This window comes from Falco cherrug, chromosome 14 (genome assembly GCF_023634085.1).
Source record: "Falco cherrug isolate bFalChe1 chromosome 14, bFalChe1.pri, whole genome shotgun sequence".
In the NCBI taxonomy this organism is placed as follows: Eukaryota; Metazoa; Chordata; class Aves; order Falconiformes; family Falconidae; genus Falco; species Falco cherrug.
In genome coordinates this window covers 1,211,794-1,227,916 of record NC_073710.1, presented here as the reverse complement: position 1 = coordinate 1,227,916, position 16,123 = coordinate 1,211,794, and the positions used below count along the sequence as shown (strand labels likewise).

The window sequence follows — 16,123 nt, the reverse complement described above, 5'->3', positions numbered from 1 at the left end:
TTGACCCGTCCCATCCCATTCGCCCCCATCCCATCCTTTAGACCCCTGTAGCCCCGTTGGGGTGTCTCAGCTGCCACGTGCCGGGTCCTGGGCACAGTGAAAGCCCCAGGAAAGGAAAAGCAGCCCTTTCCCAAGCACGTCCTGTGCCTCCGTTTCCATCATTAGAGATCAGGAGCTCGCTGTGAATCGTTTGTGTCTCATCAGCGCTTGGAAGGGCGTGGAGGGAAGGTGGCCACCGCCGGACAAGGCTGCTGGTGGCATCTGCAGCCGGCTGGCACAGCCCGGCACCGCTCTCACCCCCCTGTCTGTGTGTTACAGCTCGAGCTAGAGTGCATTAACCCCAAAAAGCAAAAGAAGAAAAAGAATTACAAGAACTCTGGGATCATCATTGTCAAGTACTGCAAAGTGAGTACGACACTGAGATGTTCCCTTCTGCTCCCAGCCGAGCAGCCCCGCTCCCTCTGCCTCCAGCACCACTGCCTTTCCAAGTGCAGGTCCTGCAGGGCACGAGGGGAAGCGTGCTTTATTTTCTGCTTGGGTTTCTCTCCACTTGGAGCATCTGATGTACCAAGTTGCTGGTGCCACCCCGCACCTGGGTGGCCACAGAGCCAGAGGAGGCGTTCAGCATGGGCAGCGCCGCATGGAGCCCCAGCTGTGGGTGCTTACTGGCTGCTTGGTGTCTCCTGGGGGCATGGTTAGGGGCGGGTGGGAGAGGTCCTTCTACCCAGCTGAGGCACTGGTGAAGTCCTCCCTTTGCATGGTAGCAGCCCAGCGGGGAAGGCACCCGCACAGCTCTTCCCACACCAGATCTGAAGGTGCTGGGAGGCTTTTTTTGGCCACGGGGAGACGATCTTCCCTTCAGTTCACCGTGATGGACGCTTCTTGCTCACAAGGATCCCTGTCCAGGCCTCTCACCCCAGCCTTGGACCAACATGTGGCCCTGCTTGGCCCCACAGGACGCATGATGTGCCGGGACACTGCCGTGGGAGACCTGAGTGGTTCTTCCCATTGCTTTGCCACATGGCTGAGGGTCCCTGAAGACCCAAACACACTGGTCACAGGCTGGGGCACCTCCTAGGTGTTTAGGTTTTTTGTTCTGAAACAGTGAAGATTGCCAAAATGCTTTTTTTGTGGTTTTTCTTTCAGATAACCAGAGATTTCTCCTTCCTAGACTACATCCTGGGAGGCTGCCAGCTGATGTTTACTGTAAGGACTTTTGCTCCTCTTTGCCCAGTAACAGTAACGCACATGTAATGGTCAAAACTGGGGAGGGAGGTTCTGTGTGAGATTTGGCTTTTCATGGCGATGAGGAGATGCCCCATTCTGCTGTTAAACCATGTGGGTTTGGGTTTCGGGGGGGGCATTACTGTGATGCTCAGGTGTGTCCAGTAGCATGGAGGGGGCTGGCTGGCCTTTGGCTGAGGATCAGGCTCACACAAAGACCTTCTGACCCATCACAAAATGTTACTGACTTCTCTCCCCATCACAGGGTTTAACCCTCCAGTTTTTATGGAAGCTGACCTTATTTTGAAGCCAGCACAGAGGCTTTGGGCTGTTATTGAGATGCTTTTCTGCATTTTTACTGGCATTTCCACCTTCTTTCAAGCTGGACCGTGGCTTGTCAGGAGTAACTAATCAGGGACGTTACAACCGCAAGTGAAACTACCACAATGCAGAAGTGGGGTGTGCGGTTTCTGCAAACTTCCCTGGTGCGATATACGGAGGGGTGTGGGCACTCGCAGTATTTCAGTTTGTATTTTGTTGTTTAGTCTAAAAACATGATGGGGGAGAGTAGGAGGAGGAGGAAGAGTTGCCATAGGAACAGGAGCGACTGGGAGAGCTTTTTGTGTGCCATTCTGCTGCTGTGTGCTAAGGTCTTGGTGCTGGAGAGTGAATAGAAGAGAAAATCATTAAGTTTATTGGTAGCACAGAGCTCTTGCGTGAATTAGGCTTGAAAGCAGAAATCCTGCCCCCATCTACAGAGCTGCCAGTTATTGGAGGGGTTTTCCCCCTCCCAAGGCACCTTTGGTCCAAAAGCCTGGTTGGGTTTGCTGTGGGTGCCACGTTGCAGAAACGCCTGGGCTGGGAGGGGGAGGAGGGGGAGGAGGATGCCGCATGCAGCCCTGCGGTCTGGAAAGGCTGCTGGTGTCCTCCTCACCGAGGGAGGCTGTGGGGACAGAAGGGCCGAAGCCACAAAGAGAGGCGCTGCGCCCGGCCGCTTGCCCCTGCTGGAAGTGGGCTGGCTCTGCCTCTCTGATATCTCTTGCCCAAGTGCTGCTGTTGGTGGCTTTGCTTGCTGGAGCGGGACACGTGCCTGTGTGGCTCCACCAAGCCCCCTCCCCCTGCCTCAGTTTCCCTCTTGCTCTATGACCGTGCCCACGGTGGCTCGGCAGGAGCTGGGCAGGCAGGTGTTATAGCAGCAAGCCACAGGCTGGCAAGGCTGTAAGGCTGCTTGGCGAAGAAGTTGGGTTTTCGTCGAACCATAGGGTAGTTTGGTTTGGAAGGGACCTTTGAAGATCATCAGTCCATCCCACCTGCCGTAGGCAGGGACATCTTCCTTGGGACCAGGTTGCTTCAAGCCCTATCCAACCTGGACTTGAACACTTCCAGTGATGGGACATCCACAGGGCAACCTCTTCCAGTGTCTCACCGCTCTTACCATACAATATTTCGCCGTTACCTCCAGTCTAAACCTACCCTTTTCCAGTTTGAAACCACATCCCCTTGTCCTGCCAAGCCTGTTCTACCGGCCACCCTAGCACAAGGTGGTGGCATGTCCTTGGGCCCTGATTTCTTACTGCCCCAGCCAGGCCAAGGTCCCTTCTCAGCCAAATCACAGTTCATCCTCTCCCGTTACGGATACGGAGCAAAATCCCTTGCGACTCCCCTGAGCTCAGTTTAGCCGGCAGAGTTATTTTGGGGTTTGCCTATTTGCGAGGCAAACAAGGCGAGCGCAGCCACACTGCCTGCTCCCTCTCCCAGCTCTTCCTTCCCAAGTCATTTCAAATTGTGTGGCTCAGCATCTCGTCTTTTCTGACCAGATTTAACTGGGTCCGAGATAGGCGTTTCTACTAATGTCTTTATATAGAAAGCCTAATTGAGGAGGGAGAGAAATGAGTGTCTTGCTGACAAAGTCTTTGAAGAGCTCAGCATATATTGGTCCCCGGGGAAGCCAGGGGAGGATCTGCTCAGGGTTGTGACTCCTTGGTCAGAGACCTTGAGACCCAAATGCCCGGGTGGCCCTGGCTGCTTTGGTGTCCATGGAGCTACTCGGTTCCTGAGCTCCTGGGAGATGGGCAGCGAGAGTCCTGAGCTGGAGGTGGTGGTAGCTTGCTCCAGGAGCAGGGGCTGCTTCAGGACACCTCGTGTGATGCTCACTGGTGAAAAATGTAGGTGTAGTAGTGAATGCCTTTGCCTAACCTAGTATTTAATCAGCTTTTTTTTTAGGGAAGGTGAAGAGCTGGATTTTGTTGAATTTTTTCAGAAGGTTGAGGTTTGTGTCTTGACGGGACTGTGTCTGGGCCTCGAAGGCAATGGAGGCGGCCAGGTCTGTGGTGGTGTCTGCTAACAGAGGACAGGTCTCTGCTTCTCTTTTGTCCCCTAGGTTGGGATTGACTTCACAGCCTCCAACGGGAACCCACGAGACCCCACCTCTTTGCACTATATCAACCCCATGGGTACAAACGAGTACTTGTCGGCTATCTGGGCTGTCGGCCAGATCATCCAGGACTATGACTCGTAAGCACTGTGCCCTCCTGCCTCTGCCCTGTTTTGCAGGTGTTTCACTGGCTTCCTGAGGGGCTGCTGGGATTCATGCCCCTTGATTTCTCATCTGCAAAGCCAGGACTAAGTAATACCTTGCTTCTGAAAAGGTCCTTGAGAGAAAATTACCATATACACTGGGATGCAGGAGGAGGAGAGGGTAAGGACAGGGTTTCACCTCTCCCCCAGTCACCACTGTGGAGAGGTAGGCGCGTTAGCAGAAGTGGAGCATCCTTCACGGGGGCAGCTGGGCAGCACCCACTTTATTGGTGCGCAGGCAGCTGCCCTCAGCTCACTGGTGTTTGCCATTGACAGCCACACTGCCAGGCTGCCTTGTTCCCCAGCGCCCTGGGCTGTGCCACACAGAGAAACAGCATCTGAGACACAGATAAAGAAAACAAACCAGAAATCCGTTGGCCTCACCATGCTGGCTTTTGTGACCAAAATGGATACTGAGGGTTTTTGAAAGCTCTGGGGTTACAGGTCTGCAGGAGATTCAGGTGTTTGGGTAAGAGGATGCTCTGGATCCCTGTAGGTAACAAAGCCAAGCTGGACTCTTCCCACCCCCCCACCCAAAGATCAAAAGCCAAAGGGGAACATCTACGCTCTCTCTGTTCAACTCCCGTGATTTTTAAAGGCACCGTGTTGCTTTTCTTTGGGAGAAGGGAAGGCTGGCGCCTGTTTTAGCTGGCGTTTTCACTGTAGGTGGGCGTCCGGCAGCTGGTAGCACGGGGAGGCCACAGCAAGAGCCATGCAAGCCTGCTTCGTGTGTGTAAATACACCCATAGGTTGTTCTTCTTCTCTTTTAGGGACAAGATGTTTCCTGCTCTGGGATTCGGTGCCCAGCTCCCACCGGACTGGAAGGTGAAGTGTTGTGGCCACCTGCGCGTTTAGATGGGTTTGTCCTGCTGCTGCTGGGGCAGGATCGGAGCTGCCAGGCTCCCCAGCTGGCTCCGTCGGGAATGCAGTCAGGCAGAGGGGGAATGGGTAGATGTGGGATTTCAGCCAGTGGAGAGTGAGATGTGGCAGTGTGGGTGGGCGGCGAGGCGGGGATGGAGCACGGGCAGCCCGTTCCTCCCTTCTGAGCTGGCATGAAAGCAGCAGCTCCCTGGCATTAATGGGCAGAGCCAGGCGTTGATTCATTTTCCTGGCAAGAAGCTGGAACAATTCTGGGCAAAGGAAAAGGCCCCTGGATGAATGTGTCAGACGGTGGCAAGGTCTGGGAGGGGGCTGGGAGCTGGGTAGCCTCAACGTGATGTTGCAACAGGCAGAGCCTGCAAGGACTGGAGCAGAAGGGCTGTCCCAAGAGCCACCTTGATCTTTGGTTGGGATTAGGCGCCTGAAGGGGTTAAAGGCACCCTGGTCCTGCAAGGGCTGGAGCATCCTGCTCATCGGATGGGCAGGGGCTGAAGGGCTGCTCCCTGAGCTGGCTGCTGGGGAGCACCTTCTTATGCTGAGATGTGCCAGGACCCCCCCTCTCTCATTACCGGTTGGGTCTTTTGGCCGCTCTTCGCTGACGCCGTTAATGCACACTGTCATTCTGCTCGCTGGTTCTGAGGCGTTCCCAGCACCGGGCTGGGGTTGAATCTTGGCAAGCCTTTAGTGTTCTTTAGGCGGGAGCTTGGCTCTGGGCTGTGCGCAGAGGGCACGTAAGCCACGAGTGACCGTGAATCACACCGGGATGCTCACCACTGTGGGGCCGCAAGGCTGGGGTGTCCTGCCTGCTCTGGCTTTGCGCTTTTCTCCGCTCTGCCGGCAGCCAAAATTTGTGTGACTCAAGTGGGAGCTCTTGCTGTTTGCCAGCCACAGGAGGAGATCCCTCCGTGTGCACTTTGGAGCTGATTCATCCTCCTTGGCCGTCAAATGTCTCTGGTCTGTCACTTCACTGCTTCGGTGGGGAGATTTCAGTAGGCAACTTCCAAGGACTAACAGCCAGCTGCCGTCAGGGATTTATTACTCGGGGAGAGGAATGCGAATGGAAAAAGCAGTGGGAATGGAAAGGGTACAGCAGCCCTGACTGCTGGGGCAGTAGGTGAACTGTCATGGCGAGCTGGCGATGCGTGCGGGTCAGTGCCCATGGGAGAGGCATCACCAGGCTGGAAATGGCCCTTCCTGCAAGGCTGGTGGTGGGAACTGGGTCAAGGATGCTGCCCTGGGGACTGGGGGCTGGGGGGCGCGACTCCTCTGCCCCTGCCATGGCTGCCTCCCACATCTGGCCACAGAAATATTTCCTGTTGCTTCCACGGGCCTGGGGATGCTCTGTAAGCACTTCCAGAAAACACACCTCGTGTTCCCCCAGAATGATGTCTAAGCCCATGTAAGCCCCAGTGGAGAGCAGCTCTCCCTCCCCAAGTGCTTGGCCCGTGCCTGAAGGTCGTGCATACTAACGCCTGGGGTGACCCGTTGGTTGTCTCACGTTAGCAGTGGGGACGTGCCCCATGTATCACCCCACACCGCCCGCCTGGGGCTGCATCCCTCCCTGGCCCGTGGGCTCTGCGTGCTGCTGGCTTCGCTTGTGCGTTAAAGGTTTGCCGGCCATTGAGGCTTGTTGGGTGGTTTCAAAGCCGGAGGAGCTGCTCTTTGCCATAGCCCTGTACCCTGTGTCGCAGCAGGATGCAGTGTGGCCAGCGGCGCTCCCTCGAGGGGCGGCTGCTGTACGCATGCACCGGAGGGAAAACCGGGAGGATTGTTAAGGGATGAGAGAGCCATAGAAATGGGGCTTTGTGCTCCTGTTGCCATGGCTCCCCAACGCTTCCCGGGCACCGTCAGAGCGAGATGTTTTGCACACAAAAGTCTCGTTGGAAATGTCAAAGAACATCTTGCCATGTAGCAGTTCCGCAGAGAGCCTGGAGTGGTTTCCCAGTAGGGAACAGGAGAGGGAAGCAGATGGGTTGCGGTTTCTAGGGGATGCGCAAAGGCAAGGCAACAGCGGAGAGGGTGATGCTTCATGTCGGAGCCCCACTGCTCGGGAGATGGGGTCGGCTCAAGGAAGCCGGCAGCTTCACCAATGTGCCACCCCCGAGGCTTTCCAGCCATTTGCCTTTTTTTTTTCATATATATATATATATGTAGGGAAACTGAGTCACGACAGTGGTGGGATCGCTCAGGGTGGTGGCAGGGAACCCTCTGCAGGGTCGGTTCTCTGGTACAGGCTTTGGCTGTGTGTCTGCAAGGCACATCCCTAATTCCTGATGGGAAAAGATGGCGTGGCGGTTGTTCCCATCCAGGTCTGGAAGAAGATGCAGGCTGGCTGCAGGTGAATGTCTTACCCTTTGGTGGTGGCTTGAAAGAGTTTCTGCCGTGCGAGTTACTGGTGAATGTGATACCTGTAGGTGTTCCATATACATTTAATTGGACTCTACAGAAACTGTTTTTCGAAGTACGAGCTGAATAGGAAATGAGATCTTTTTTTGTGTGTTCTTATTTTGAAGCCCTCCTGTTGAATTTTCTAGCAAAGTTATATATATAATCCATAAAAACTCCAGAGGAGGTTTTGCAACACTTCTGCCACGCAGGGGGTCTGCTCTGTAGACGGTGAGGAGCACAGCTCCAAACCATTCCATTGCTGCTTAAAAGAAAGAGAAACCCCTCTTTTGCAGTGCAAAACATGGAAATATTTTTGCTTGCCTTGTCTATAAATACTTGTATGGCAGAATTTTGAACATCTTTGAACAGACTTGAACATCTTCAAAAAGGGAAAAAAAAAAAAAAAAGAGCCCTTTACAACTGAAAATCAAGAAATTTGAATTTGGATATATTGCCCAAAACTGAAGCTTCTGCAAGGAAGGGTGTATGAAAACACAGCCACGCGGTCCAGGCTGCACCTCTGACCCTGGGCTGGCTGGTGGCTGGGAGCGCTGCTGCTTGTGCCCGCCGGGCATGGGGACACCCAAGCAGGCGGTTGGAATTTGCTAGTTCAACAGCTCATCAGCTTTGTAGCACGGGGAGGATTTTCTGCTGCTTTTTTTTGGTTGCTGTTTCCCACCCCACAGCCTCTTGTGCCGCTTTCAACACAATGCCCAGTGTACTTGGAAAGTCTGAATCAGAGGCATGTTGCTTTTGCAGTCTCGGGAGGACCCTGCCTCACGCGGCGCTTCAGAGGACAGTCGTCCTGCCAACGTTATGAAAACGCGTGTCCCGAAGCGGTCCCCTGGCTGAGAAGTTCAGCAAACCTCCACCCTTCTGAGAAGGAGGAAAGAGCCTTGTTTTGCAACTCTGGCACGAATGGAGTGGGAGCTTTTTTGTGTCAGAGCCCTTGAGCCGGTGGCCTGGAAGCCCACATCACCCCCTCCAGCCTTTGGAGGTGCTGGAAGAGGCAAGAGCCTGCTTGCTACCCCGGGGCTGGATTGCAGGTGGCGGTGAGGGACGTGCCCCAGGCAAGCCGCTGACCCACACCAGCACTGCAGGGCTCACGCGACAGCTGGTGGCCCTGGCCCTCTCTGGCCCTCGAGCCGCTCTGCCCTTGCTGGCAGAGATGGGTTCAAAGCAGCTGCTGCCCGGCGATCTGTGGGTTCTGCCGGCAGGCTCTTCCCGTGGAAGCAGGTGAGGAAGGTTTTGTGGCCCGAAGTCAGCGCCGCTTTTGGTCTCTCTGGGTGGGCTAGTGCAGCCGGCCAGGGGTCGCGGTGTGCAGGGCTATCTGCTGTTGCCGTGTCCCACAGGACTGCCTCATGAGAGCATCTCCCTGGGCTTGAAGGAGATGGTGGAAAACCTGAAGGATCTTGCACCTGCCTTGGAGGAGGGATGGTTTCATGGTCAATGAAAACCAGCCCAGATTGTGCTGGGACTTGCTGTCCATCATGCCCAAGCGTTCACATCACCACTTCTGTGCTGCCTTTACCCTCACGATGACCCAGATGATGAAGCTAATCATCTGCCGGCTTTGTCGTGGTAGCTGACATGCCAGATCAGATCTTTGACCCAGCTCACCTGTGCCTGCCTCCCTCCTGCTGCACCATGCCACTTGCAGAGAGATGGGGAAGCGGGATGCTCTCAGAACTGGGGCTCCCTGGGATGACACTAATTGAATTTTCTCCCTTTATAACCTGCAAAAGGATGAAGTAATTTCTCCTAGTGACCAGTGAGACGGGCCAGCAGGTTGAGAGCATCCCTCCCGCACGCTTTCCCTTGGGGCAGCTAGTGGGAAGCCATGTCGACAAACCTGCTTCGATAGTTGTAGATGAATGTGTGATGGGATAATTTCAGGTGGCTCCATGATGAGGGGATTGAGGAACCAGTCCATCCCTGAATGCTGCTTAACCCTGACCACGTCCGTATTTGCTGCCCCTCGCCGTTCGGGTAGCAGAGGGTGGGGAGCTGTTGCTGACCCAGCAGGATGGACTGAACGTCTGTGGCCACTGGGTCCTGCCTCAGGGGAGCACCAGCCCCAAACCAGCCCCCCAGCACCAGCTGATCGCTAGTGAGCACCCTGCTCTGCGCTGGCCGTCCCTGTTAACCTGGGTCGTTTCTTCTCTGCAGGTATCCCATGAGTTTGCCATTAACTTCAATCCCACGAACCCATTCTGTTCAGGTAAGTGCCGGCTAGGTCTTTATGACTCCTTTGATGCCTGCAGTGTCACCTGTCCTTCCCTCTGCATTTCTCCAGTAACATCCTGGGGGGGGTTCAAGGTCTGTTCAGAGACAGATGTTAATGGCAAAGCAGAGCACATGCTAAGGGGGCACTCAGAGGAGAGCAGAGAAAATCTGGGGATGTGTGTAGGAAGGCCCAGGGTAAAACGCAACTGGATTCAGACAGCATAAAATCCGCCTTCGCTCCGATGTCTGGTGTGTCCTACCAGCCGTCTGCTCCTCCAGCAAGCCTGCAAGAAACACTGGCCTGCTTAGCAGATGGGGAATTCAGCCTTAATGCTTCATTTAGCAACGGAGAGCCGGTCCCAGTCATGGCTGGAAAAGTGCTCACGTCCAAAGTGGTCAGGACTACCGCGGTCTCCAGAGGCCGCCTGGTTTGGCCTCTGCCTCCCCCCTGGCAGCACGGGGGCTCGAGCCGCGCTCGCTGGTCCACGAAAGCTGAGCGCATCCATGGCTCAGCTGCCTGTGCTCTGTCCCTGCAGGTGTTCTGGGACACAGAGCCCACCTCCTGCACCTCCTGTCGGACACGGGTCCTTCCCGAGGAACTCGCTGTCAGCCGATGAATTGTGGAGCTGGTCGGTTCTGACTTGCATGCGCCCACGCAGCCTTCGGGGAGAGCTGCCATTTACCCCACTCCGGTCTGGCAGGAGCAGGAGGGTCTCCCGTGACCTGTGGGTCCCAGACACAGCTTGGGAGCTCAGGGGATGCTTCTGGGACTGTTTTGCTTCCCTCTGCAACCTCAGCTCCATGTCTGTCAGGTTTTTGGTTATGCTTAGAGACCAGGAGTTGCTTTTCTTTTTGCTCCTCCTCTTTGGTGGGTTCCAGGATTTTTGCAGAAACAGAGGGAAAGCCACCCTTGACTGGCCATGGCGAGGGCTCTCTTACCCCAGAAGCTCTGAGGACCCACTGCAAAGTGACTGAAGGGCAGAGCCCTGGTATTGGAATGTGTGAGTGGGGGTGTGTGAAACCAGTAGAGCTGGATGAGTCGGGGAGGGGATAAAATAAGTGTAACTTCAGCTCCCATGACAGTTAATGATGCTTAATCGGACTTGTAGTGAGCCTGAGCTGTGGTGCGTTGTAATGCCTGGCTTCTCTGCTTTCCCCAAAGGTGTGGAGGGCATTGTCCAAGCGTACTCAGCCTGCCTGCCCCACATCCGCTTCTACGGACCCACCAACTTCTCCCCCATCGTCAACCATGTGGCCCGCTTTGCAGCACAGGCCACCCAGCAGGAGGCTGCATCCGTAAGTCCGTAAGGTCCCGTGAGACGACGGCAATCCTGACGGCTTTGGGCAGGGGAAGCCAAAGCCTGAGCTTAATTTCATCTTTCCCTTCTCTGTGGGTGTGGGAGCGGTGTGTCCTCCCACCAGCACCATCCCTGGGGTCCCTGCAGCTGGCGGCTCTCTGTTGGCTGTCAGCACATCTGACAGAGAACGTAGAGTCCATCGTAGGAACAAAAAAAAATGACTCAGAAACTTGATAGCAGTCAAAAAAACTGCATCTGTGGAAAGTCAGAAGTTACTGGGGAGAGGAATGAGGTGGGAGTGGGAGATGCCACGAGGTGGGTCTCCCTGGGATTTGCACAGATGTCTTGAGCGTAGTCTTAAATGCCGGTCCCCTTATCTCAAAGGTGACCCAGCAGCCATGGGAGGGGCAGACGAGGGAGAGCTGGCCAAGACGTGGCGAGCAGCCCCACTAAGAGGAGCAGTAAGGCTGGCACCTGCTGGCCCGGGAGGTCAGCTGGGAGTATCAGAGATGTGTAAAATCAGGAATGGTGAAAAAGTGATTGATTTCTCCCTAATTCTTAGGGGCAGGCCTGCGAGGCCCCCAGGAGCAGCTGGGTGATGGGTGTCCAACAGGCCAGTGCGCAGTGGTCAGGGAACTGAGACCCCCCCGGGGCAGTGCCGGGGGCTGAGGGCTGCAAGGGGGGGCAGAGGGATGGGGTGTGCTGCTGGCAGACCCGACTGTCCAGTGCCATTTGGCACTGCGCCAGCGTGAGCTCGGGAGTCCCCGACATGTGCCAGGGCAGCAGCTGGCGGGAGGCAGGAGAGGACAACTTTGTGCTCTCCTGATTTTTTTCCTAAAACATCCTCTGCTGAGCTCCAAGGGGCTTTGCTCTGAAGAGGCAACCTCTGTCCTTATGGATAAGTGGGGAATGATAGTTCTGAGGAGCATAGCTCTTGCTTTCCAAACAGGTTCCTGCTCCTGCAGGACTGTCCTGGGGCAGGACGTACCAGAAGCTCCCTGGGGAGCACCAGCACGGTGATGCTGCTGTTGCAGTGCAGGTGGGAGACAGGAGCGACAGGGAAGAGGTTGAGTGTGACTTCAAATCTTTGGCTTACTTCCCTTCAACACACAACAAAGCTGGAGGAAGCATCTCCCTGTCCTCCGTAAAGATCTCCTGGCGAGATCTGGGGGTGCACATCCAGCAAGCCTGTGCTGTGGCGTAAAGCGTGGTCTTTCTAAAGTGGCCGATGGCTGAATCTGAACCTTTTGCCAGGAGAAGGCCTTTCTGCTATTCCCCTTCAAATAGTTTTTTAGATTTCAGGGGGAGCTGCAGAAAACCACGGGATGGCTCAGTTTGATCATTGCTTTTCACACCACTTGGAAAAACAGTGGGCTCAGGGCCAGGCTTTGTTTTCCCGTGCAGCCGCTCCAGCTGCTCAGCAGTCCTGCAAGTCCCTGTTAATTAGTCCATCAGATTGTTCACATCCATATGTCAAAAAGCTGCTCATTAGCACAAGGGCCCTGTTCAACCAGGCTCCGTTGCACCGGGTCACAAGGCAGCCGGGGCCAGCGTGGCTTTGGGGGACGAGGCTGGTGGTTGCAGGGATGCAGGGATGCCCATGCATGCCAGGAGCTGCAGCTGTGGGTCCAGCCTTGCTGATAGGGACCACGTGTCCTCTTAGGGATGCAAAGAGCATCTGAAGACTTCAGGATGGAGCTCACTCGGGTCCCTGTGGCAGCAGGCTGCCCACAGAGGATGGCAGGTCTGGCCCCTGCGTTTCACTGGCCAAAACCAGCTCAGCTTGGGCATCAGCACATCGGCACAGGAGCTGCCTCGGGGTAAAAGCATACCCGATTCCTGCCTGGAAGCGGAGCTGGATCACACTCAAAGCTTCTTCCCCAAGGGGACCTTTTCCTGTCTTGCCATGAGCACTGTTGCTCTTCCCAGCCCCCGGCACAAGGAAATTCTGAATTTGGTTTAATTCAGCACAAATCCAGGTCGGTCCTCTTTTTTTTTTGTTTTCTCTCTTGTCATCAGTGGGGGAGGGAGAAGCCCACAGGCAGTGGCACTAATCATATGCAAATTGCACCCCTCCGTTGGCACTAATAGTTTAATCAAGGGAGATTTTAAATAATGGGCATTAATGGTGGCGTCAGAGGCAAGCCTGGGTTGGCTCAGTCTTTTTTTTTTTTTTTTTTTTTGGAAGCACAAAGCGTTAGTGATGAGGGGTCTCACTCCCCCGGGGTCTTCTCCTCTGCCATCCCACCTTCAATCTGATGCTGCTGGCTTCGGTGGCTGCCTGGACCTGCCCTACTCTTCCTCCTGCTCTCACTCGCTCCCAACGTTTCAAGTAAAACAAAAAACCCTCGTAGTTTTTCCATGGCAACGCAGATCACAAACACTGGAGCCGTTTGCTTTTAAGAGATGGGAGGATGTCGGGGGGCGGGGGGTGGGGAGCGACAGAGGGATTACACACGATTTGATTCTCAGGAAGGATTAATAAGGATTAATAAGCTTTGGAGAATTAAAACCTACCTTTCCAGCAGCGTCCCTGCATCCAAACCTCCCCTTTCCTTACCCCGTGCTGTTTAATGCTGCCTAATCCTTTCAAGTCCTGCTCCCTCACGTGAGCCTAATTGCTGATATCATTAGCAAACAATCAAGAATCATCCTCAAAGCCCCCTGGATTCAGGGGCTGGGCATTTTAACAACAAAAAGAGGAGAAAGGAGGTAGGTGCTGCCAGGTTGGTGTGCCCGGGGGGGAGGGGGGGGTCCGGCCGTGGGGCCAGCCTGGTCCCTGCCCCTAGCAGCTTGGGTCGCAGCTTGGCAGAGGTGGCACCCCAGCTGGGGACCATGGTGGGGGGGATCCGGAGGTGCCACCAGCACCCTGGCCCCACTGCCATCTGTGGACACCACCAGAATTGTCATCGCTCCCTGGGGAATCTCCCCCTGATGCTCTTACCCGCTGCCTGCTCGCCCCACTGCAGCCCCCTGGGCTTTGGGGCTGACCCCTTCTCTTGGCCTCTGAAATATGTTGTGATAAAATGTATTTTGAGCTCTACTCCCCTCTCTTTTCCTGCATACTTTCCAGCATTTTTCTCTGTTCCCATGCTGGATTTCACACAAAAAAGGGAACAAAGGGAGCTAGTCCTTTCTGGGTTTCCTCTTTTTGATCATGCACAGAGGCAGGGGGAGGAAGGGGGAGAATCAGCTTGAAGTCGTTCCCATTATCCACTGCTCTCCTCAAGGTTTTACCCTTCCTCCTGTACTGGTTTCCAGACAGGGTCAGGCCCCAGTCACTTGTCCTGCTTCCAGTGGTGACCAGTGCTGGCCACCACAGAGGAGCACGCTTCTCCTGGAGCTTAGTCTTACCCTCCAGACTTGGATGCTGAGCTCCTGCTCTTCAGACCTATGTCTCCCCATGATGTGCTCTGAAAAGTTCAGATTTAGGGAGAAACTAAACCCCGGGCAGCACGCGGGAGTTAGGACTGGCACCCCAGAAGGGGCTGGGTTGGGAAGGGGCTGGCTGCTGGCCCTGGCTTGGGAGAACCTCCTCGCCCCTGTCCTGGGGCTGTTTAAGCTCGACCCAGCCTTGTCTGTGCTTGGGAGTTCAGCACCAGAGCGCCAAGAGAAGGTTTCAGGAGATGTGGGCTGGAGGAAGACCAAGAAAATGGGCTCTGGATGGCGTTCCATCTCTTGCTTTTCCAGGACGGCTGCGCTAGTGGTTTTCAGAGGAAATGGAAAGAATGAGGAGAGGAACAAAGGGCTTTAATGTGCTTAAGTGCTTGTCTTCGTCATTTCTCTAGCACACGCAAGCAGTGTAATGTGCCAAAATTGAACCATTACTTTCCCTGGAAGCAGAGGAGATGGGCTTTTCGGGGGTCCATGTGCCTGATTTGCTGAGCCGAGTCCAGCAGGACGGTCTATCTGTCCATCCCCCCCAGCTGGGCAGGATCAGCCCCATCACCCTCCTTTCCCTGTGGGAAGGGGAGTAGATGCTAACACCGCTGCTTCGGCATCCCCCCAGCTTGCTGGTACCCTCTGCATCCCCCCTCAGTGCCTCTGAGACCCACAGCTTTGTATGGGAGATGGACAAGCCCTGAGCATGGGACAGCCCCCCCGGCCCTGCAGCCCGGTGGTGGGATGCAGGAGCTGCTCCCCATTGGCACAGGGCCATGTTAATGGGGACTGCCCTGAAATGTGTCCCCCTGGAGATTTCATCTCCCAGCTGGGCTTGTGTCCTGGCCCCAAACTCCTGGCTGTGACACGGAAGCTCTGCACAGGCTGGTTGGGTTTTTTTCCTGTTACTCAGTACAGTAAATCAGTAAATCAGCAAAATGTTTTGGCGTGGGAGTTGGCTTGTCGTTTGGTTATGATCTTTCAAAAAAACAAGGGGAACAGGAGCACCTGAAATTCCTGGGTGCTGCTAAAGGGGGTGGTGCTGGCTGTCCTGGGAAGCAGCGAACCTTGCACTCCCCCCGAGGGGACCTGCCTCCCCCCAACATGCCAAGCATCCCGGCTGCTCACACCTTGCCAGCGCTGGCTCTGGTGTGAGGGTGCACCGGCATCCCACTGGGTCTGACCCTCCGTCCTCCCCTCCGCAGCAATACTTCATCCTCCTCATCATCACGGATGGGGTGATCAGCGACATGGATGAGACGAGACACGCCGTGGTGCAGGCATCCAAGCTGCCCATGTCCATCATCATCGTTGGGGTGGGCAACGCTGACTTCGCCGCCATGGAGTTCCTGGATGGGGACAGCCGGGTGCTGCGCTCCTACACCGGCGAGGAGGCCGTGCGTGACATTGTCCAGTTTGTGCCCTTCCGGGATTTCCGCAATGTGAGTGTGGGCAGCGGGGAGGGGGTCACAGGCAGAAATGGAAGTGGAGCAACTCCAGTAGAGGCAGACTGAGGCAGGAGGTAGAGGGCTGGCACCTGCCTGCCTTACCCTGGCCCTAAAGTCCACCTTCCTCAGTGATGGGCTGGCACGGACCAGGCACATCAGCGCTGCGAGCAGGGGCAGCAGCGCTCCATATCTCCATAGCACTGCTCCACCTGAGCATCCCCCCATCTCCGCCACCCTGCCATTGCCAGGCAGGTGGGAGCAAACACCAGTTAATTATCACAGGGTCTGAGCTCCTGCAGCAAGCTGGGGTGGTGCTGGGCTCAGTGGTGGTCCCACGCTGGTGTCTCCTACTCGGGCCTCATCTGGCACCCGTGACGTGCCGAGGGCTTAATGCTGAATGGCCTTGGCCCTGGGGGTCCCACCAGTCCCTTCCTGGCACCGTAAAAAGGGCTAATGCCAGCACTGGCCTTGCACGTCCCCTCTGCGGGATGGATTGTCCTGCCCACTGCCTGACCCATGCATGTGTGTTGGAAAAAATGTTGCTGAATGGAAGAAAAAAAAAGGGGCGGGGGGGAAGAGAGAGGAAAAAGAAGAAAAAGAAAAAAAAAAACCAAGACAAAATGAGAGGCAGGTCCCTGCCCATCGTGCCCAGCCAGGAGTCAGCCCTGGGCCAGATGCTGTTGCTGGCACAGATTGCCAGAG

At 55.4% G+C, this 16,123-nt stretch overlaps 1 protein-coding gene across 6 annotated transcripts in view; it reads left to right on the top strand.

The window, feature by feature from the left end:
* The window catches only part of CPNE2 (copine 2), a 57,348-nt gene that overhangs the window by 37,398 nt on the left and 3,827 nt on the right, over positions 1 to 16,123 (top strand). For all 6 annotated transcript variants that reach the window (XM_055726470.1, XM_055726467.1, XM_005446807.3 and 3 more), the window contains 7 exons: positions 319 to 405; positions 1,147 to 1,206; positions 3,605 to 3,738; positions 4,572 to 4,626; positions 9,238 to 9,289; positions 10,457 to 10,590; positions 15,179 to 15,415. In XM_055726470.1, coding sequence (XP_055582445.1) covers positions 319 to 405; positions 1,147 to 1,206; positions 3,605 to 3,738; positions 4,572 to 4,626; positions 9,238 to 9,289; positions 10,457 to 10,590; positions 15,179 to 15,415 — 759 coding nt within the window. The remainder of the gene's footprint in view (positions 1 to 318; positions 406 to 1,146; positions 1,207 to 3,604; positions 3,739 to 4,571; positions 4,627 to 9,237; positions 9,290 to 10,456; positions 10,591 to 15,178; positions 15,416 to 16,123) is intronic.